Consider the following 21,995-nt stretch of genomic DNA (forward strand, 5'->3'; position numbering starts at 1 on the left):
AGATGATGAAAGGCTGGCGGGTTTAAAGAAGGTGTAGAGGAGGACAGGATGGAGAAGTGCACTGTAGTGGGAGGTGAACCGCTCCCCTTACTAAGTGAGTACAGACCCCTGGTTTTTAAAACGACTCCCATGCCCCTCACAGTGGCTGTCGGTTTCTATTCCAACCCATTTCACAATCAGTGCATCCCTTGTACTTTGGATTGATCGTACAGTTTAGTGATGAAGTGTCAGTACCCTGCTGGCTCCAGGCCTTAGTCTGACAGAAACAACTCATTGCTTGTCACCATCCATTGGCCCCCAACAGGACCACTAGGACTCTCCGCCCATCTTCAGACACAGGGGTGGCTCAGCTGTGAGACGTCTCAGCATTTTCTTAAGTGTACAGCTGGCAGGGGGTCAAGAGTGCCAGGGTTCTGCAGGTTAGCTTACAGTATGCAAGTCTATACTGTATGGGCGGTGGACTCGCAAAGAATTCAGACCCCTTCAGTTTCTACATCCTTTGTTTTGTAGATTTGATTTGAAACATTTTTGAGGCCATTTTTGCCCCTAAGTCTACATTCACTAATCCATAATGACAAAGTGAGCACATTTTCAGAAAGGCCTGTAAATTTATTAAAAATCAAAAACTGAACTCTCTCATTCATAGACGTTTTCAGACCCTTAATTTGGTACTTTGTAGGAGCCCCTTTGGCAGCAATTCCAGTTTTGAGTCTTCTTGGTACGTCTCTACAAGCTTGGCACACCTGGATTTGGGCCGTTTAGTCCAGCCTTCCTTGCAGATCCTCTCAAGCTCCGTTAGATTGGATGGGATATCTCCGTTTCTCTTCACACATGTTCTGTGGGGTTTAAGGGTGGGCTTTGAGTGGGCCACTCAGGGGCATGTCCTTAAGCCACTGCAGTGTTGTGTGGGCTGTATGCTTTGGGTTGAAAGTTGAACCGTCACCCCAGTATGAGTTGGTGGGCATTCTGGAGCGGGTTGTCCTCAAGGACCCCTCTGTATTTGGCTGCTTTCCCTCCATTCTGACCTGTCTCCCTGTCCCTGCACCCCTATAATAAGATGTTGCCAACACCGTACTTCACAGCAGTGATGAGCAGGGCCTGGTCTGCGCCAGCCACAGTGCCCAAACCCCAAGTTCAATTCCTGTCTCATCAGACCACACAATCTCTGTCCTCATGCTGTCCGAGTCCTTTAAATGGAGTCATGGGCCTTTTAGTCCAGCAAGCCCCTCCACCATAAACACCTGACTGATGGAGGGATGCTGAGATGGTCTCCTTTCTGCCAGGTTCTTCTCTCTCTCTCAGCAGAGGACATCTGCAGCTCTGTTAAGTGACCTTCAGCCTCGACTTGTGTCATCCTACGTCACAGCATCACTTTATAAAGTTGTTGCCCCCTTTCCACTCCACATAAATCAGCGTCACCCCATATGTCTGCTCACTGTCCCATAAGCCACCACTCACCGGCTCTGCTCCCAATGACGATATGAATCAACGACAGAAATGTCAGTTGGGTCGTAATCACTAACACCTGATCGATGGCCAGCTGGCTTTCAGTGGCCGCACTGTACCACACCTGCAAGATCAGGCCATGTCTGACAAGAGTCCGCACGGCAGGGTCCTGCTGCATAGGGGCACCTGTCTGTATGAGGAAGCCACCACAGAGGGTCTGAAACGCAGCAGCGCGTCCCAGGTTACTGCACCGGCTTCCGATTCATTTCAAATTCTTGCCTACAGCGTGGTCAGTGGGTCCGTATTGAGAATAATAATACATTTTATTTATATAGCGCCTTTCCGATGCTCGTATCGGTTTTCACAAAGTCTGCTGCTTCAGTGTTTTTAGATCTTTTTGTCAGATGTTTCTATGGGACACTGGAGTAGAAATAAAAGCAGTTCAGAAGTTTCAAAGGCTTTGAGTGACAATGACACAAAGTTTATGTCCATATTTGCAGTGTTGGTCCTTCTTTCTTTTTCAAGGCCTCTGCAATTCGCACCTCTAGGCTGGCAATCAACGTCTGGGCCCAATCCTGACTGATGGCCATCCATTCTTGCAGAATCAGAATTGGTGGGTTTTTGTTTGTCCACCCGCCATCTTGACGATTTACCACAAGTTCTCAATTGGATTAAAGGTCTGGGGAGTTTCCTGGCCATGGACCCCAAATTTCGATGTTTTGTTCCCCGAGCCACTTAGTTGTCACTTTTGCCTTATGGTCCGGTGCTCCATCATGTTGGTCACCAAACTGTTCTTGGATGGTTGGCAGAAGTTGCTCTCGGAGGATGTTGTGGTCCCATTCTTTATTCCTGGTTGTGTTCGGAGGCCAAATTGTGAGTGAGGAGCAACCCCACGTGACATGAATGGTCTGTTGGCCTGACACAGGACTGATGGTAGCGCCGCTCACCTTTTCTTTCTTTCGGATGCCCCAACCAATCAGAAAGGGGATTCATCCCACCCCAGCAGTCCTCAGCAGACCAATCCCAGAACATCAGTCTGTCCCTTTGCTGCCCTTCTTGACCCCCACCAGGCCATCCCCCAAAAGTCTTCACCTCACTCACACCTGCCTGCTGCCATTCCTGAGCCAGCTCTGCACTGGTGGTGCCCCAGGAATAAATACTGGGACCTCAACATCCCCTGAGAGCAACTTCTCCCAACCATCCAAGAACAGTTTGGTGACCAACATGATGGAGCACCGGACCATAAAGCAAAAGTGACAACTAAGTGGCTCAGGGAACTAAACATCGACATTTGGGGTCCAAGGCCAGGAAACTCCCCAGACCTTTAACCCCATTGAGAACTTGTGGTCAATCCTCAAGATGGCGGGTGGACAAACAAAAACCCACCAATTCTGATTATTTTGCAAGAATGGGCAGCTGCTATCAGTCAGGATTTGGCCCAGAAGTTGATTGGCAGCCAGCCTGTCAGGGTGAATTGCAGAGGTCTTGAAAAAGAAAGAAGGGCCAACACTGCAAATATGGACTCTGAACCTAAACTTCATGTCATTGTCAATCAAAGCCTTTGAAACTTCTGAACTGCTTCTCATTCTACTTCAGTGTCCCACAGAAACATCTGACAAAAAGATCTAAAAACACTGAAGCAGCAAACTTTGTGAAAACCGACACGGGTGTCATTCTCACAACGTTTGGCCATGACTGTACATGGGAGCACTTGGGAGGTCCTTATTGCTCCTTCTCGCCACCTCAGGTCTGCCGATGATCAAGCATCAATTGCTGACACCTTGGCGTGGCATCACATCTCAATGCAGACTCTCTACTGAAGCCACTGCCCACCTCCACCTGGGGTAGCGACTCCCACAAGCCCCCTGATGTTCTGTGAAGTGCTAACAGCTCTGATCGCTCCTTGTTTCCAGTCTTGTGTTCTGTTGGGTGGGTGAGCTCTTCACACGTTTGGTGATCAATTTCGTACCCTCGTCCCGTCACCCTTGTTCCCAAACGGCCCCCCAGACTGATGTTTACTCAACTACGCTGACTTCTTCTTGTAAAAGTCAATGGGCTGAACCTGGAAGTGATGAGCTGTAAAATGTCACAATGCGGCACAGGAACACGATGTCGACATCAGTGTGAGGGGAAACCGAGCGACCGTCCTTCTACATTCATGTCACCTTTCGTCTTTTAAGTACATTTGAATTGTATGAGAGCAGAGACATTCAGTCTCACGGCCCTAATGTGTTGCTGCAGGCAGCGGCTCGGAAAGAACGTCCGAAAAAAAATCAGGGTAGAGCAGGTCAATTTCTATTGCTGTGCCAGGGGGCACAGACGCTGACCACTGCACTCGCACTTTATTGACACTCTCTCTCTGTCAAGCAGATGAGCACACACTTCATTAAAAGTAGAAAAGCACATTTTATTAGCATCACCCCCCAAACTGTCTTGACAGGCTGGCGTCAGGCTTCAGGTAAAGCTGAGAGAGAAGGCCCGGTAGCCAAAATTGGTAAAGACGTCAATCTTTGAGCTGCTGCCCGACACGGCCAGCACCTGCAAACAATAGAAGCAGACGAAAGGAGTGAGGCAGACAGACACGGTGATGGCAGTCAAACAAAAACAGAAGTGCAAGACGGCCCGTTCCGTGAGAGGAAACGTCACAACGTGTTCAACATGGCTACTGTACCAGGAGGGGCCCTCCAGAATGTTTGGGACAAGGAGACATTCATTCCTCAATTCAGACATCAGGATTCAAGTGCACATTACAGACTTTCATTTAAGGGGACCTGCAGACATTTGGGTCACACAACACTTTTTCTACACAGTCCCCCCACATTTCAGGGCACCATAATGGCAGGTCTATTAAAGCTGTTGTCATATTTAGTTCTTTGCCGTGTATCCCAGCATGCAATGGCTGCTTGAAGTCTGTGATTCATAGACATCAGCAGGTGCGGAAGGGTCTTCTCTGGTGATGCTCTGCCAGGCCTCTCATGCAACCATCTTCAGCTCCTGCTGGATTTTGGGGGGCTTGTCCCCTTAACTTTTCTCTTCAGCAAATGGACTGAAATCAGGCGACTGGCTTGGCCATTCCAGAATTCTCCGTTTTTTTTAACTTTGTGCCATCTCAGCAGTATATCTGGCTCTTTATCTTGTTGTAGGATGATGTTTGGAGACATCTTGAGCAGACCTCAGAATTTATTGTGTGGCTGCCGTCAGCAGTTCCATCATCCATGAAGAGAAGTAACCAGGACCTGTGGCAGCCATCCATGAACAAGCCATCACAACCCCAGCACCGCCACGTTTAACGGATGAGGTGGTCTGCTTTGGATCTCGGGCATTTCCTTTTCAGTGCCACAGTTTACTCTTGCCATCACCCTGATGATGTTCATATTTGCCTCGTCTGTCCACAAGACCTTTACCCAGAATTCCACAGGCTCTCTGGAGTCCTTTTTTCACAAACTGTAATCTGGCCATCCTGTGTCAACATCTTGCAGTATGTCCTCTGTGTTTCTGTTCATGGAGTCTTCTGCTGATAGTCGTCCACATTGGCCCCCTGAAGACTGTTTCTGATCTGTCAATCAGGCGTTGGGGGCTTTTTCTTGACCATAGTGAGGACTCTTCTGTCATCAGCAGTGGAGGTCTTCCTTAGCCTACCAGTCCCTTTGTGACTACTGAGCCCACCAGTGTGTTCTTTCTTCTTCATGACATTCCAGACAGTTGATTTTAGGCCACACTAAGATTGTACTGATGTCTCCAATGGTTTTATTCTGGTGTTTCTGCATCACAATGGCTTCTTTGACTTTCATTGGCACACCTCATGATGAACAATGGCGACTACAGACTCCAAAGGCAAGAAAACAGCCGAGGTGTCTAATGGAACACACCTGAGGAATCTCAAACACATGATGGCCATTGGCCCAGGCTCTGAAATGGGGTCAGGCAGTCAGTCATTATCCAACCCGCTATATCCTAACAAAGGGTCACGAGGGTCTGATGGAGCCAATCCCAGCTAACACCAAGGCAGGAACAAGTCCCGGGCAGGGTGCCAGCCCACTGCAGGGCACACACACTAGGGACAATTTTAGGATCGCCAATGCACCTAACCTGCATGTCTTTGGACTGTGGGAGGAAAACCACGCAGACACGGGGAGAACATGCAAGCTCCCCGTAAGGAGGACCCAGGAAGCGAACCCGGGTCTCCTAACTGCGAGGCAGCAGCGCTACCACTGTGCTGCCCCTGAAATGGGGTGACATGTACAAAAAGTGCGGAGTGACCAAAATGTCTGCAAAGTAAAGTGGGCAATGTGCAATTTGAACACCATGTCTGAAAGCCTTCAATCATCTCACTCCATCCTATTTGTCAGGATGTCACCTTACACTCCAAATCGTAACCTTAGATCTTCAAATGAGGGTCTGCTTAGAATTCCAAGAGCCGAACTTAAAAGAAGTGGTGAGGCAGGCGGCCTTCTGCTGTTATGAACCTAAAATCTGGAATACGAGTTTACCGACAGAAATTCACCAAGCTAACACGGTGGAGCACTTAAAAAAATCTGCTAGCAACCCGTTATTGGATCATGGCTTTCTCATAGCGACATTTTAGTGTAACCCTGATATTCTGCATATGCGATGAATTTTCCTGACTCCACAATCCGTACTAACCCCTGCTTTCTCTACTGTCCTTTTTCTGGTTTTCTGTGGTGGCGATCTGCACCCCCACCACCTGATCAAAGCACCGTGCAGCCCCTCCATTCATGGATCGAAGGTCCATATTACCATCGTCTAATTCTTCAACGTGAAGCCTGAGGACTAGATTGAGATCATTAATGTTAGGTAGAATGCCTAGTGGGGGGCTGGGAGGTCTCATGGCCTTGGGACCCCTGCAGATTTTGTTTTTATTTTTTTTTCTCCAGCTGTCTGGAGTTTTTTTTTCTCTGTCCTCCTGGCTATCAGACCTTACTTTATTCTTTGTTAATTTGTATTGCCTAATTTTATTTTTAGATATTTTTCTTTCTTCATCTTGTAAAGCACTTTGTGCTCCATCATTTGTATGAAAACACACTCTAGAAATAAATGCTGTTGTGGTTGAATTGTCAGATTTGTAATTTTAAACTGTGGAGTAGAGGGGGAAATCAAGGCAAGAGGGGTCTTGTCCCAAACATTATGGAGGGCAATGTATTTTAGATAGCAGGACAGAAATGTAAAACAGAAACATTTCCAAAACGTAGGCCCAAACAATTGAAAACGGTCATTTTTGGGACGCTGATGTCAAAATGACTTTTGCTGCATATACAGATCTGAGCTAACAGACATTTTAAATTCACTCTTGCTCATCCTGGCACCAGAGAGTGGCGACATGTCGCACGTTGGTCAGACAAACACCTAAGAGTTTCACAGGACGATACGACTACCACTACTACCTGCCATATAAAGTTGCTCACCCGGTGCTCCGGCGAATTCTCATTTAGCTGAAGACTGTACAAGTTGGGTGGGGTGCAGGGAATGCGTGCCCGGATGTCTCCATTGAGTTGGCAGTGGGACACAAATGGGCTGTCCCCAATGGACATGATCTGCACGAGAAACAAAGTCAGACATGCTGGCATACATAAATGTTGACTTGAAGCAACTACTCCACCCCCCCCCCCCCCCCCCACCGGCCCAGAAGTGAGTGTACCCACCAGGTCCTGGTAGAAGAGAGCATCCCGCTGGCAACCTGGCACAGGGAAGATGGTGGTGGGTGTGACAGAGCGAAGGTGCCAGAGAGACATGGAAGGACCCCCGCCACAGAGCTGATGGGAGAGCCACAAGACACAAAGCATTAGTGGGAAGGTAACACCAATGGACCCAAATGGGTGCGGAGGAAGAAAAAAAAACGTACCATCCAGTCGGAATCCGTCGCTAGGCAACTGATCCACTTCCCATACTGAGGCCTTGCACATTCCTGAAAAGGGGAAAAAAAAAAAAAAAAAAGGTTGTGAATTTGACCCAAAGCAGTTGGATGGCAGAGAGGGAAAACCAGTCAGACACATACTGGGTATTTGAAGACTTCGATGGCCTGCACCAGAGAGCACGTCTTCAGGTCTGAAAGACAGAAAAAACTGGCGTGAAGGTCACAAATCTGCTGGCCACTGACTATTGGCCAGTGAATATTTACACATCCGGTGAACCAGACAGAATGGACCCAGTCACTTCTGACATTCACCCCCCCAACAATGAATCCACCTCACCCCAAATCCGGACGGCTCCATCTTCACCACCAGACAGGCACTCTCCGGCTGAGTCTCTCAGTGCCAGGCAGTGAACGTAGTCCTTATGTCCCTTGAGCACACCCTGGGAAAAAAAAAATGAAGAAAAAAAAAAAAAAAAAAAACAAATCAGCCAACCAATGAGGAGCTGAGAGGACAGACGACCAATGAGACCGCTAAGCATACAGGCCCTTGACTTAAAGTACAGCTTTTAGTTAAGGTTCACGTCAAAGCATGACAGGCTGCGAGACCCTGAAATGGCTTTCATTTTAGTGCAAGCACGACTGTTTCAGTTTCAAGCTTTCAATCATGTCTTAAGGTTATAAACTTTCTTTCAGTATTACAAATATGGAATATTTTTACTTTCTCATATATGAAGTATAGGAAAAGTATTATAATCTTCAAAAGATTTGATGTCGAGATTTTGATGAATCTCAATATTTTAGACTTGCCCGAGTCTGAAAATACCATTTTTGGAATTACTGTATATCGGTGTGTGTATGTAAACACGATCACTTGAATACGCTTTCACTTAGGTCAATCAAATTTTGTATACAAGTGTCAGGTACAAAACATAGATTTCTATTAACTTTGGGGCTATTTCCGCTAACCGGGAGTGGTACTTTACCCTTTTATTCGTGCAGCTGCAGTGTCCAATATATTCAACTTTACTTTTATAATAATTGTTCAATATACAGGGCAAGTCAAAATTATGTTAATTTATTCACACAACATACTTCATATGTGCAAGATGATTTACAGGAATGTCTCAACCTGTTCGCCATCATGTTCAACACACAAAACACAACGAGCAATAGTGCCATTTAAGCTGAGACACACATTTCATAGGGAATAGATGATACCACAGTCCATATTCTGTCCTTCGGGTCATTGATATCATGAACTTTCCTGCTATACACGCACTCCTTCACCAAAACCCGTAACCAGAAATCAAAGGGTGTCAAGGAGTGTGAAGGCCATGGCAATGGTCCATCAGGACCTATCCATCGACCTGGAAAGGTGTGGTCGAGATAAAAAGAATCCATTAGTGTTAACATAATTTTGACTCACCCAGTATTATTAATTTGATTTGTTGTTGATGGTTCTTTAATGTCCATAATATAAAAATATAATCCTTGTCTTGCGGTTTACTCCTCAAATTTCCTTCTCCATATCCGAGTATACGAGAAAGTCAAGGGGAGACCAGGAACACACTGGAAGGATTACATCTCTTGGATGGCTTGGGAACAACTGGGAATTCCCCAGGAACAGCTGGAATCTGTGGCTGGGGACAGGGAAGTATGGGCTGACCTGCTGTTGCTTTAACCCACACCAGGAAAAAAAACGGTGTGAGATGAGAGGAGAGGAGATGCGGCCTTATTCTTTTTAAATGTGTTTTATCTGTTCCTGTAATTTTGAATTGGGAAGCACTTGGTGTATCCTGCTTACAAGCTACTTTATTGATAAAGCTTATTATTATGACAACAGACAGAGGTACACACTGGGTTTGCTTCCACTCGCCCACTTTAGTGTGTGATTTCCTTCAGTGTTGTGTTTGATATCAGGTCAGGTCATGTCAGGGAGCATGCAGTGGTACAGCCTGTTGCCGCACCCACCACACGACGAAACAGACACACGGTCCAGTCCCACCCTCCGGAAATGACCCTCTATCTGCCAGGTGTTACGTGGGCATCCCCATGACCTGGTCCAGCCGCTCGGATCCTCAACAATGAGGATTACCTTTGGGTAATCACTCCACATGGCCATAGTGCCATAACTGACGCTCCCTCACAATACAGGTAAGATGCCTCATTGGGGACTCTGTGAGAAACACAAAGTCAAACCAGTGGTACCCAAGGATTCTCTGAAGAGACACACATGAAGGAGTCCAGTCTTCATTTCAGGTCACTGGATAGAGTCCATGTCTCGCAAACAGGAAACACCAGGGGTCTCATGTATAAACGGTGCGTACGTACAAAAATGCTGCGTACTCCCGTTTCCACGCTCAAATCGCAATGTATAAAATCTAAACTTGGCGTAAAGTCACGCACATTTTCACGCTAGCTCAAACCCTGGCTTACGCAAGTACTCCGCTCAGTTTTGCAAACTGGAGGCACCCAGCATCAAAGCAGTGCTACTGTTCCAGTGTGGTTTCCCTTTCTTTTTTAGATCCACATCCCTGATGCGGCTTTATAAATACACTGAAATTAACCGCATATTGTTTATTAGTTTAATGCATCTGACTTGGATTTATGGAGACAGAAGAACATGGAAGTTGGCGAACGCACAGATTTATGCATCTGGATTTTTTTTTTGTGCGTACAAACATTTCTGCTTTTGCCCTAATGCCATGTTATAGTGTGAATTCTACGCACGGCGTTATGCATGAGGCCCCATGACTCTAAAGACTTGGACCTTCGTCCTTTTACAGAGTTATCGGGAACACCACGCACACCTTTCCAGGAACCTCATGTCCCCCCATGCTCTCCCAATCAGTCTACTGGCTTCATAGGAAAAGTCACCAGAGAGATGAATGTCACCACCGAGGTAAGTAAACCTCTCGACTTGGTCGACATATCAGCATACAGTACATCAATTACCGATGTTCTCCGCAACTCACCTTGAACATCCCTGATTCTAAGTCCATAATGTGAATATTGTTGTCACCGCATCCCAGCAGCAGCGATCCATCCTGGTGGAGTAAAGCAGAAGATTGCATGCTTTAAAAAAAAAAATGACTCTCGTTCACCACTGGTATCATTTATTGGGTGACGGGTGGTATGGCCACAGCTTGTAAACTCCAGCAAAAGCCATAAGGCCTCTCAAGAAGTCACTAGAGCCATCACTTGTGAGAGACACTGTACACTGGGACACCTACCTGACCAAAAATGGCGCACAGTTGTTGTTGCTAAGAACTGCACCAGCACACTGCCTTCAAGATGGACCATTACATACGTAACAGAAAATAACATATTCTAGCATATAGGTTGATAATATTTTATTATTAATGTCTAACAATATAAATATTTAAGTTGGTCCATTTATCAGATAGCACCTTTGCTTTTTGAGTGCCTTGGAGGACCAACGGGCATGACTTCCTACCAAAATGGAAGGTGCCAGGGGATGGACGAGCAGAAGCCAGAGGTCAGGAGCAGTTCCATCTCCCATACATGAAGTGGCTGTGCTCCACTGCAGGTGTCCCAGCTTGAACACCCACTGGGGTTCATGGGAATTGCTCATCTATTCCCTGGCACCTTCCATTCTGGTAGGAGGTCATGCCATCATCTAACCAGGATGCCCGTCAGAACTCCATGGCACTCACAGCTTCTACGTAGGCCCTAGCTAAAATTTCAGAGCAGGAATTTACTGGCAAGGCCAGCTAGCCTGAAGAAATACAGGAGGCAGAGTCAAAAGGACAATCTTACTGGAAATGGAGGCAAACTGAATTGTGCTGAAACAAGAACTGGTATGGAAGTAGGGAATCCATTTATTTCATTGGTCACCAGAAAACTGGGTTGTGGCTGTTTAGGATCGGTCACAGAATCAGGAGAGTCACTCTGTACCATGATGCCCCATTGGTCCATAACGTGGAAAAAGTAAGCAAAGGATAGGCATAAGCTTGGCATTTCTGCTTCCACTCAAAGCAAACACCGAGCCGGATCAAGGCATAAGTCAGCACATGATGGACGGCCACCTGGTATTAAGAACAGGGACATGAGATGAACTGCTCCTTAAGTAATGTATTGTAATGGTACTTTTGTCATACTCACTTTACGCTGTTTATTACTTTTGGCATATTATCTGTAATACATGTTTAACATTTCTCACCTACCTGTTCTGTTGTTGTATCGAGTTGGCAGTGGAGGCACTGAACTACAGCACCTGACACAGTGGGATCTGAGGTCTACATAACAAAGAGTATAAAGGGGAATAGCATCACTGCAGGACCCTAACACAACAAACAATATAGATGGAAAGGGTCCTTATCACGCCTGAAACAGAGTACACGGAAATTCTAACTTGAAGCTGTTAATCAGTAAGCCACACTTCACCATTCTGTGGCGCCATGTTTAGTGGGTATTTAGTGGGAAACTTCTGCCTTACTTACCTGAGAATTTTCAGAACACAGCTTACAGCGAGGGCCAAGTACTGTACATTGATACTGAATATTGTTCTTTTCAAAATACTTTACAAAGCAAAAAGAATTCTATGAAGCAGCCATTTTCCTCAGGATTGTCAGCTAATCAGGCGAACTCTCACTTGTACTGCCAGGGTGTTGGGCAGTGAACAGAAATGGGCCATGAGATGTATGCAGTGTACAACCTAAAACAACTGGGAGCTACTAAATCTGCTGCCTACACTACTGGTTAGGTTTTAGCATAGCTCAGTTTTTCCTCAAATTTAATCCACTGTAATGCCATGAATGACCTAAAATGGTGAAAAAGTAAGCGGCAAACTTCCAGAGATGTAAATTTAAAGTTTAGGCTAGCAAAAAATGAAAAGAAATAAGGAAATTTCAAAATATTACAAATGGGCCTTCTTCAGGGAACAACTAATAGGTTACAACCAAGATGTTCTACAGCCATTAAAGTAAACAAAGCCTTGCAAGTTGAAGCAAACAATTTGCACAGGTGTCCCAACTTTGGTAGATTACTTAAAAGTTGGAAAAGACTCCCTCTGAAGTACTACTTGGACAACATTACACTGTACAAAGGCAAGAAAACTGCCATTAACAAATGAAATGAAAGAGAGCATTATACCCTTAGAAGTGTAGGCCTTTCATTTAGGGAAATTGTCCAAAAGAATTTCAAAGTGTCATTGAGTACAGTGGTGTCTTCCACAATCCAAAGACAAATGGCAACTGGAAGAAACTCTTAGACAGGAAGAGATCTGGCAGAGCCAAAGTCACCAGCCAATCAGACGACAAGATTCTGAGGGTCACCAGCTTGCGTGATCACAGGCACCTCACAGCACAACAGCTTAACAGTGCAGGCCAAGAAAAGCAACTGCCAGTCTCTACTGCAAAGAAGAGACTTTGGGCTGCAGGTCTGACAGGGCGAGTGGCAGGAAGAAAGCCAATTTCTTAAAGCGCAAAATAACAGACTGGGAAAAAGTCTTATGGACAGATGAATCCAAATTTGAAAGCTTTGGTTCATCACGCAGGGTGTTTGTACGCCATCAAATTGTTGACAGGGAGGTCCCTCAGTGTGTGACACTAACTGTCAAACACGGAGGAGGACGTGTGGTGGTCTGGGTGACTTGCACAGAGTGACTGACATTCTGAATCAAAAGGGTTAACAGTTTGGCTGTCATATCAAAAATACCGAGTAATAAATACTCCGATAGTCAAAACCCCACAGTCTGCGCAATAATAATGAAGAAAAATGTATTAGTGCTATAATAATTGTTTTTAACTCTTCTGACTCATAGCACCACTGACCTTTGGGTTGAGCAGCATACTGTTGATCTCGGGCATCTCCAGACTCGTGCTACACAGAGAAGCAGAGAGCAGCAGCGTGAATTTGATTTGAAATATAAACTTTTGTTATTTACAGTAACAGATAGATTTAAGAAGACGTCGCCAACAAGCCATTGATGCCCAGAATAGACAGACATGCTCACCTGTACGGAGGTTTGTTGCACCAAACAGCTTTACAGCCCTGAGGGGGGAAAAGTGAAAAGAAGGCTGTGATTAAGATGTGACGCCTTATTCCAAACATGAAATCACTCACAATATTACAAACAGGGCTGAAATATCATGAATAATCCGAACGGTTCAACTTGTTGGTCATCACATTCTACAAAAATCATTTTCCCCGTCAGTAGAACCTGCAAACTGAGTTGGCACCTCAGGTGCACGAGCCTCACCTTCTTGACGAGCTCTGCCCAATTCCAGGCTCGTACCTCGCCATTTCCTGAACTTAGGAGTTGTGTATCAGTTGACAGCAGACTGAAGACGGGACCATCATGAGCTGAGAGGAGCACATAGAAGAAGAAGAAAGAAAAAAAAATAATAATTTGGGCGATGGCAACCCACCACAATTACTCGAGGGCACAAAAAAAGCAATCTGTCCCAAAAGAAAATGTTACTTAGTCTACGTGTGCACAGTTTCCTCTAAAATGCAAGTCAAACAAGGTAACAAACCATTATCAAGGGGTGTCCTGGATGGTGTGAACCACTAGGGGGTGAATCGCTCCCCAAACCACAACAAAGATAGGCTGAGACACAAGGTAACGCACCTTTATTTAAGTGGGGAAGCGTTTTTCTTTTGCTCCCCACTTCACAGCTCAGTACAAAAGCACCAACATAGTTCTTGTCTCTTTTTCTGTCTCTCTCTGTCGACTTCACTGCTCCTCGCAAGTTTTGTCCTCCACCTCACGACTGGTGGTAAGGAGTCTCTCCTTTTATAGTCCACCCAGAACTGCTCCAGGTGTTTCCCAGCCTTCTTTTGGCTACACTTCCAGGTGTGGGGGAAGCGGAGCCACAAAGGACTCCACTGTACCTGCAGCACCCCCTGGTGGTGCCCACACAAACTACAACTCCTGGCATGCCGTGCATGGACCCGTGGTGCCGTAGCAACCCAGGGTGGCTGCCCTCTAGCGTCTCAGGGAAAATACTGTCCCAAACAGGTTCTCTCTCTTTGTACCCAGCCGGCGTCCTAGCCATCTTTCACAAGGGGTACAAATCATCATTTTGGAACTGCAGGCGCTAAATTCAAAGCAAACCTCAGTGGGCCTTGTTTACCAAGTTTTTGCTCAGATTGTGAAAACCTGCAAATGAACTGTCTGGGCCTTCATGGTTTCATACATAGCGACGCTCTGAAACGCTGTTTTAATCCTATACATTATGTTTGTTTCCCTTTTTATGTTATTTAAGTGCACAACTCACATTGGAATCTAAGGATAAGGCAGCCTATACCTTAAATACAAGGCTTTGCCCAAGGGAACCGTTGATAACACCCTTGACGGGATAAAGTGATCTACACATGAATTTATGAGCAAACATTCTGAAACAAGCTGTCCATCACCAGAATGGTTAGCTAATCTCTCTCTCTCTCTCTATATATATATATATATATATTATATATAAAATCCAACGTCTGTCTGTCTGTATGTATGTCTGTCAGCTTTCATGAGGTAACTACTTAACGGAGCAACTACTTAAATTGTAGAGCAACAATTCTTTTTTTCAGGTCCTCAGAGAGTCCTTTGCCATGAGGTGCCATGTTGAACTTCCAGTGACAAGTATGAGAGAGTGTGAGAGCGAGAACAGCAAATTTAACACACCTGAGACCTGGTAACACTAACGAGTCACATGACACCGGGGAGGGAAAAGGGGTAATTGGGCACAATTTGGACATTTTTCACTTAGCGGTGTACTCACTTTTGTTGCAAGCGTTTTAGACATTCATGGCTGTGCGCAGAGTTATTTTGAGGGGACAGCAAATTTACACTGTTATACAAGCTGTACACGGACTACTTTACATTGTATCAAAGTGTCATATCTTCAGTGTTGTCTCATGAAACGTTATAATAAAATATTTACAAAAATGTGAGGGGTGTACTCACTTTTGTGAGATACTGTACATCGGGTCTTTTCTATAATTTTCTTGAACATTCGTGTTGATCTTGCGACTTCTCTCATTGCGCTAAGTTTCATTGTTCGCTTGTGGTACTGACTTATTTGTGCAAATCCGAGAGAGAGAGGCAGCGGGGCCCTCCTCACTCATGCGCCAGCCTCGGGGCGTTCCTTCCCTCTGCTTAGCTAGCGAATGAGAGAACTACTTAATGGATTTAAATGGAGTTTTTTTTTCCAGAATTTGCTTGAACATTCTGGTTGATTTTCTGACTTCTCTCATCACACTAAGAATCACAGTTCACTTGCAGGAGTGATATATTCAAGCTAATCCAAGACCGAGGTTACGGGCCGAGGGGAGGGGGAAGCATGACTTTAGGAGTGGGGAGCCGGGCAGGGCCCTCTTCACTGTCCTGCTTCACTTCTACGCTGGCAGAGCCACAGGGAACGGCTAGTTATCTATGTATACACAACCCCAAGTGGCCATTTGGCATAAAGAACCAGTCCAGCCAAGGGTTAGAGAAAGACTTCACACTCCACTCCAGGTGGAAAACTGAGGACAAGGATTTTTCAAATTGTTAAGGACTCCAGAGGGAAGTGTCACAAGGTGTACATGCAAAAGGAGGTTAGTAAGCTCTGGAACATTACATAGGCATTTCTATTATTAACTTGTCCACTAAATAAAACACCTTTAGGATTAGATTTGATAAACTTTATCCATTTCTAGGGGAAATTCAGATTGCATAGAGCAGCAGAAACATAAAAACAAGGATACAGGCTCACAGGACAAAAATATCGATCAACTGAATGTATGGCTGTAAGTAAATAAAAAATAAGTTACACGATAAAACAGATCTGAACTCACCTTTAAAAGTCACAATGGGCTTCTGACTGTTTTCTGTGGCATCTGCACTGAGAGCTGCACATAAACTAGTTTGGGATGGAAGAAAACACATTAGTTAGAGAAAGAAAGAAAGAAAGAAAGAAAGAAAGAAAGAAAGAAAGAAAGAATCACAAAAAAATGGGGTCAATTCCTTTTATAATTTTATACTCTTCAGTTGTTTCCTCTTTAAATCACCACTTGCTTAAAGTGAAAAGGTTCAACTCCTTCAGTCTCTCGTCATATCTCATGCCTCTTAGCCCTTTAATTAGCGTAGCTGCTCGTCTCTCGACTTTTTCTAACAGCAACATTGAGACCAAACCTGCGCCCAGTACTCCAGGTGAGGCCTCACCAGTGTGTTATATAATTAAACATGGCCTCCCTTGTCTCATACTCCAGACATCAGTATATTCTAAACCCAACAATCTTAAAGCCTTGTTTCAGCATACTGTCTGGACGTAGGTAGTGACCAATCCACTATGGTGCCCAAATCCCTCTCGTAAATTATGAATTGAAGACAGGACTTGCGACCAATGAATGATGGGAAGAGGCGTGTCTTCAATTCAAATGCTCAACCCCATGGGAACACATTTCCTCTGCATGCATTGCTCCGATTTTTTTTTGGAAGTAGTTATTTAAACATATATAGCATGCATTTTGGCCAATGTGAGCATACAACTGGATCACCTAAAGTGTTGATAATGAGAGACAAGTAAGGTGATTTTTGTTTCTGTGGACATTTAAATACAGTATTGTTTGTTGTGCTCCAGTGATGGTCTCCTCTGCAAATGCCTGTTCTATCAGAACGTATGTTACTTCTGCTCTCCACAAAAAAAATGACATTAAAAAATGTTCTCAGCCATCACTCAAAACAACATGAGGTAACATAAAAATTATCCATTTTTGGCAGTGTTCCATTAATTTATTTTAAAGAGTAGCCTCAGTACTGACCCCTGCTGGACACCACTTTTAACTTCCCCTCACCATAGCCCTTTATCTCCTGTGTCTGAGCCAATTTTGCGACACAGAGCTCCCTGAACTCCCAATTCTTTTAGTTTGAAACCTCACCTTAGCCTCTGCTTTACAGTTTCATTAACTATACTGTAGTTTTCTCAGAGATTTTTTCCAAGGTTTAATAAATATAACTGAACATCAGGTAAGCTGATTTCTGCTTTCTATTCAATAAAATGAAGTGTATAGTGTCACTGGGGGGTTGGCTGGACATGCATGTAAGAATTTCACAGTACTTTGCACATGTGAGAATATACTACTATTAGTAGAGGGCTGCGGTGGGTTGGCACCCTGCCCGGGATTGGTTCCTGCCTTGTGCCCTGTGTTGGCTGGGATTGGCTCCAGCAGACCCCCGTGACCCTGTGTTTGGATTCAGCGGGTTGGAAAATGGATGGATGGATGGATAGTAGAGGGCAGTTACAGATAGATGTGAAAACCTATAGAACAGATACATACACTATATTGCCAAAAGTATTGGGACCCCCCCCTCCAAATCATCGAATTCAGGTGTTCCAATCACTTCCATGTGTATAACATCAAGAACCTCGGCATGCAAACTGACGGCTTCTACAAACATTTGTGACAGAATGGGTCGCTCTCAGGAGCGCAATCAATTCAAGCATGGCACCGTGTGATAGGATGCCACCTGTGCAAGAAGTCCATTCGTGAAATTTCCACGTTACTAAATATTCCACGGTCAACTGTTAGTGATGTTATGACAAAGTGGAAGCAATTGGGGCAAACAGCAACTTAGCCACGAAGCGGTAGGTCACATAAAATCACAGAGTGGGGATAGCACATGCTGAGGTGTGCAGAAATCACCAACTTTCTGCAGAGTCAATAGCTACAGACCTCCAAAAGCTCAAGAACAGTGCAGCGTAGAGAGAGAGCTTCATGGAATGAATGGGTCTCCATGGCCGAGCAGCTGAAGCCAAGCCTGACATCACCAAGTGCAATGCAAAGCATCAGATGCAGTGGTGTAAAGCTCACCACCCTCCACTGGACTCTAGAGCAGTGCAGACGTGTCCTCTGGAGTGACAAATCATGGAATATCATGGACGAGTCTGGGTTTGGCGCTTGTCAGGAGAACGGGACTTGCCTGATTGCATTGTGCCAAGTATAAAGTTTGGATTATGATGTGGGGTTGTTTTTCAGGGGTAGGGCTTGGCCCCTTAGTTCCAGTGAAAGGAACTCTTAATGCTTTAGCATATGAAGCCATTCTGGACAACTTTATGCTGCCAACTTTGTGGGAACACTTTAGGGATGGCAACATGACTGCACACACACCAGTTTATACACACTATACAGAAATGGATGAGCGAGTTTCGTGTGGAGGAACTGGAGTGGCCTGCACCGAGCCAACCCTTTGGGACGAATTTGAGCAGAAACTGAGCGAAACAGGCCTTCTCGTCCAACATCAGTGCCTGACCTCACAAATGGTCTCCTGGAAGAATGGTCAAAAATTCCCATAAATACACTCCTACACCTTGTGGAACACCTTCCCAGAAGAGTTGAAGTTGTCAGAGCTGCAACTGGGACGGGGCAACTCCATATTAAAGCCTATGTGTTAAGAGTGGGATGTCATTAAAATCTGTGTGTGTGTAAAGCCAGGTGTCCCAATACTTTTGGCAATACAATGTAGATACGCACATACTATAAAGACAGCAAAAGGTATTATATAGCAGATAGATAACAATTAGTATAGTAGGCAGGATTAGATTAGATCAGTGCTTCCCAACCTCTCCCAAACCATGGCACCTTTAGTGAAATCTTTTCAGCTAACGGCACCCCTTCACTCTGATATGTAACTACTCAAATTAACAATTTAATCTTAACTCATCAGTTGAGTAGAATGAGATTCCTATTTTTATAAGGCGTACCAACTATACATTTTTGCATTTACAAAGGTAACAAAAATAAATTGCCAGTAAACCAGTCTCAAATGAAAACGTTGCAATTTGCTTGGAACCATGGCTTCATTTGCAAGGATATCACCACACAACAAACATCGCGGTTGCTGAATACCTTTTTTGTCAACAAATGTAAACCCATAATTCAAGTAACTGTCCTGATAGTATTGTGTTTTCGTTTTTGCAACGAATGCTCCCCGCATTATCATTTTCATTGAGGTTGTTGATGCTGCTGTTGTTTTTACGTTTACGACTTTCACTACAGTCGGCCATTTTCGGTGCAAAAAAAAAAAACAAAAAACAGACAGCAGGAAGCAACGTCACTTACCCTGTGGCAAGTAAATTAGAGCTAATATTTAGTCAGACTGCAGTTGAAATAGGATGCACGCTGGACTGTACTAAAGCACACAGGTAGCAGGACTTCTTTAGTCTTGAGGTGTAACTGGTATTATTATTATCAGTTCAAATCAATTTGTTTTATGTTCTGACACCTGGCAACGGCACCCTTAGTCCATGCTCACGGCATACCAGGGTGCTGCGGCACACGGGTTGGGAAGCACTGGATTAGATAGATAGATAATAATTAGTATAGTAGGCAGGATTAGATTAGATAGATAGAATTTGGTATAGTAGGCAGGGATGGACAGATCGATCCCAAGGGCAACTTTATCTTTTACAAAAGCTCAGCAAACAAGAACATGCAAGCATAATAACAAACATACACAAAAAAGCACACAACAAACTTTGGTGACTTGGCTAAGGATAATAAAGCTGTCCCAGTGAGGCACTATAAAGGCCTATTGCCATAGATATGAAGGAGCTTCAGTCGCATTTCTTGACACACTTCTCTTAATAACTACAATGTTGGTGTGTCAGAGAGAGGATGTGCAGCATTGTTTATAATGGCCACCATGTTGTCTCTATTCATCATTCTCAATCACAAACACCTAGAAACATCACATTCCAGTGGACCTGGCAGAGTTCTTCAGCCATCACTAGACACTTGTGCTGTGGTCAACAGTGTTGAAGACCACGGGAAAGTTAAACAGCCTGTATGACTCTCCATATAAGTGGAGAGCAAGCCTTAAAAAAATAAAAATTAAAGATCTGAAAAGAAAAAAAAAGCCCACCAAAGCAATTCATACAAGCTATCCCACCTTAGTTACCTGAAAATTGCAATTTCCCCATAGTTGTTACCTGCAGCCAAGAAGCGGCCACAAGGGGAGAAGCTCTGAGAGAAAATGGTCATGTGGAGAACTTGAAGGGGGCGCTCTGGGTCAAACTGCAAAGAAAGAAAGACAGAAGAGGGTCAGAAGGTTAGGGCACGGGGTACAGGGAAAGGGGAGGAAAGATTCCTGTTTAGTTTAAACTTACATTATTCTTTCACTACTGGTGCCCTGGTCTGAAAACTTATCAAATGAGGCGGCCCCACGTGCTTCATCTACCTGCCACAAGTTTTTTTTTCTTTTCTTTTATTATAACTAAGACCCACACTTCTGGCGATCTGTGCCAACCACCTCCTCACCCAATCCCCCATCCAGGATTTGTCCACACGTTGTGCCTGATCCTTTTGGCCAGGTTCCTGGAAATATTTCCAGTTCAAAAACAGCTGTTTAATCCTGCTAATGGTGCCGTGGGTCTGCCCAATGAATGACGCTGTTGACAACCTGGGGGAGTTGTGGGTGCTGTAGACATCTGGGTTGGGTTTCTATTTAACCACTTGACAGCTTTTCCCTTGAAGTTTTGCTGCCGTCAATGTTTGGGAGTTTTTATGAGCAGGGTTGAGTGGTATTCCCTTGTAGTTTTACGGTTACTGATCTGTGGGCAAGGGGACTTTCAATATAGGACCCAAAAAAAAAAAAAAAAAAAAAAAAGGGCATATTTTCAAATCAAAATTTTTCCCTGCACAACTCTTTCAAAAATAGACCACTTTGGAGTGAAAACTGCACATCTGACAACCCAGCCTTTAGAGAGCCTCATCTTACGTACATAAAATTTAGCTAGTGTAATAATTAATTATATAGTATTCATCTAAGGTAAAGGAAGTACTACACGACCAAGTGTTTTGTTTAAATCTAAGAAAATATCTCACCAAACACAGCTGCCAAACACACAATGAAAAAATAAATGTTCAGTAGATTGTGTGGCCCCTTAATAGAACATTCATGCATCACTTACATCAATGAGCTTCGACCGTGTTTTATTAACCGGGTTGTATTTGTGCTTTGTTTTAAACAGCAATACTTTGATTTTGTTATTGAGTAAAAAAAAAACATCTTTAATAAAAAGTCCTGACCGAGTGCCATTTTTTTTTCTTTGTTGACTATTGAAATGTCGCTAGAAGGTGCAGTATAGACAGAAGTTAATGACATTAAGTTCTCCGTCTGATATCCTATTTTTTAAACACGTCCTTTTTTAACTTTAAAAGGCTTGTCCTTCGATTGGACTATAAAAAGAATCTTATCAAGTTCCACAGTAACAGAGAGTGGAGCTCCTAATGATGACAAGTCTTCTGATACTCTCAATCGCCCCTCTGCTTCACGAAGCAGGATTCAGCCTTCATTTACTAAACCTCTAATCAGCCAAGCATTAAGTTGTTTTTGTAAGTTACTGGAGATTGGCTTGTAATTTAAATGAACCATATTTTTTAACATCCCTCTCATGAAACTACAAAAAGACAAAACCGACACGGCACCCTTCACGTTGGAACCGCACAAACAATTCGCGACCGGGATTTTCCTGCGCACGCGCCCCACTTATCAGCCTCTTACCTCCACCGGCCCCATCGTCTCTTCGTCCTCACTTTACCTCAGCCTACCACTGTCACTATCAAACCAGCACACAACAACGGCTAGTCGCTTGATTAATAATCAAAAGAGATAGGGGAAGAAATACCGCAGCCCCTAAAGCCTGCGCTTGCTTATGAGGTCACAAGCTGCAGAGCA

General features: G+C 44.5%; 1 protein-coding gene across 1 annotated transcript; it reads right to left on the reverse strand.

The window, feature by feature from the left end:
* Positions 1–3,832: 3,832 nt before the first annotated feature.
* Positions 3,833–21,993, reverse strand: thoc6 (THO complex 6). The gene is made up of 13 exons (XM_028814921.2): positions 21,822–21,993; positions 20,217–20,332; positions 16,115–16,179; positions 13,542–13,645; positions 13,296–13,333; positions 13,114–13,162; positions 10,294–10,365; positions 7,656–7,758; positions 7,460–7,509; positions 7,307–7,369; positions 7,107–7,217; positions 6,870–6,998; positions 3,833–3,984 (listed from the first exon to the last, which is right to left on the reverse strand). Exons 1-13 carry the CDS (start codon positions 21,834–21,836, stop codon positions 3,901–3,903), a joined length of 999 nt encoding a protein of 332 aa, XP_028670754.1. The 5' UTR covers positions 21,837–21,993; the 3' UTR covers positions 3,833–3,900.
* Between the last annotated feature and the right edge of the window lie 2 nt (positions 21,994–21,995).

This window comes from Erpetoichthys calabaricus, chromosome 12, assembly GCF_900747795.2.
Source record: "Erpetoichthys calabaricus chromosome 12, fErpCal1.3, whole genome shotgun sequence".
Taxonomy (NCBI): Eukaryota; Metazoa; Chordata; class Cladistia; order Polypteriformes; family Polypteridae; genus Erpetoichthys; species Erpetoichthys calabaricus.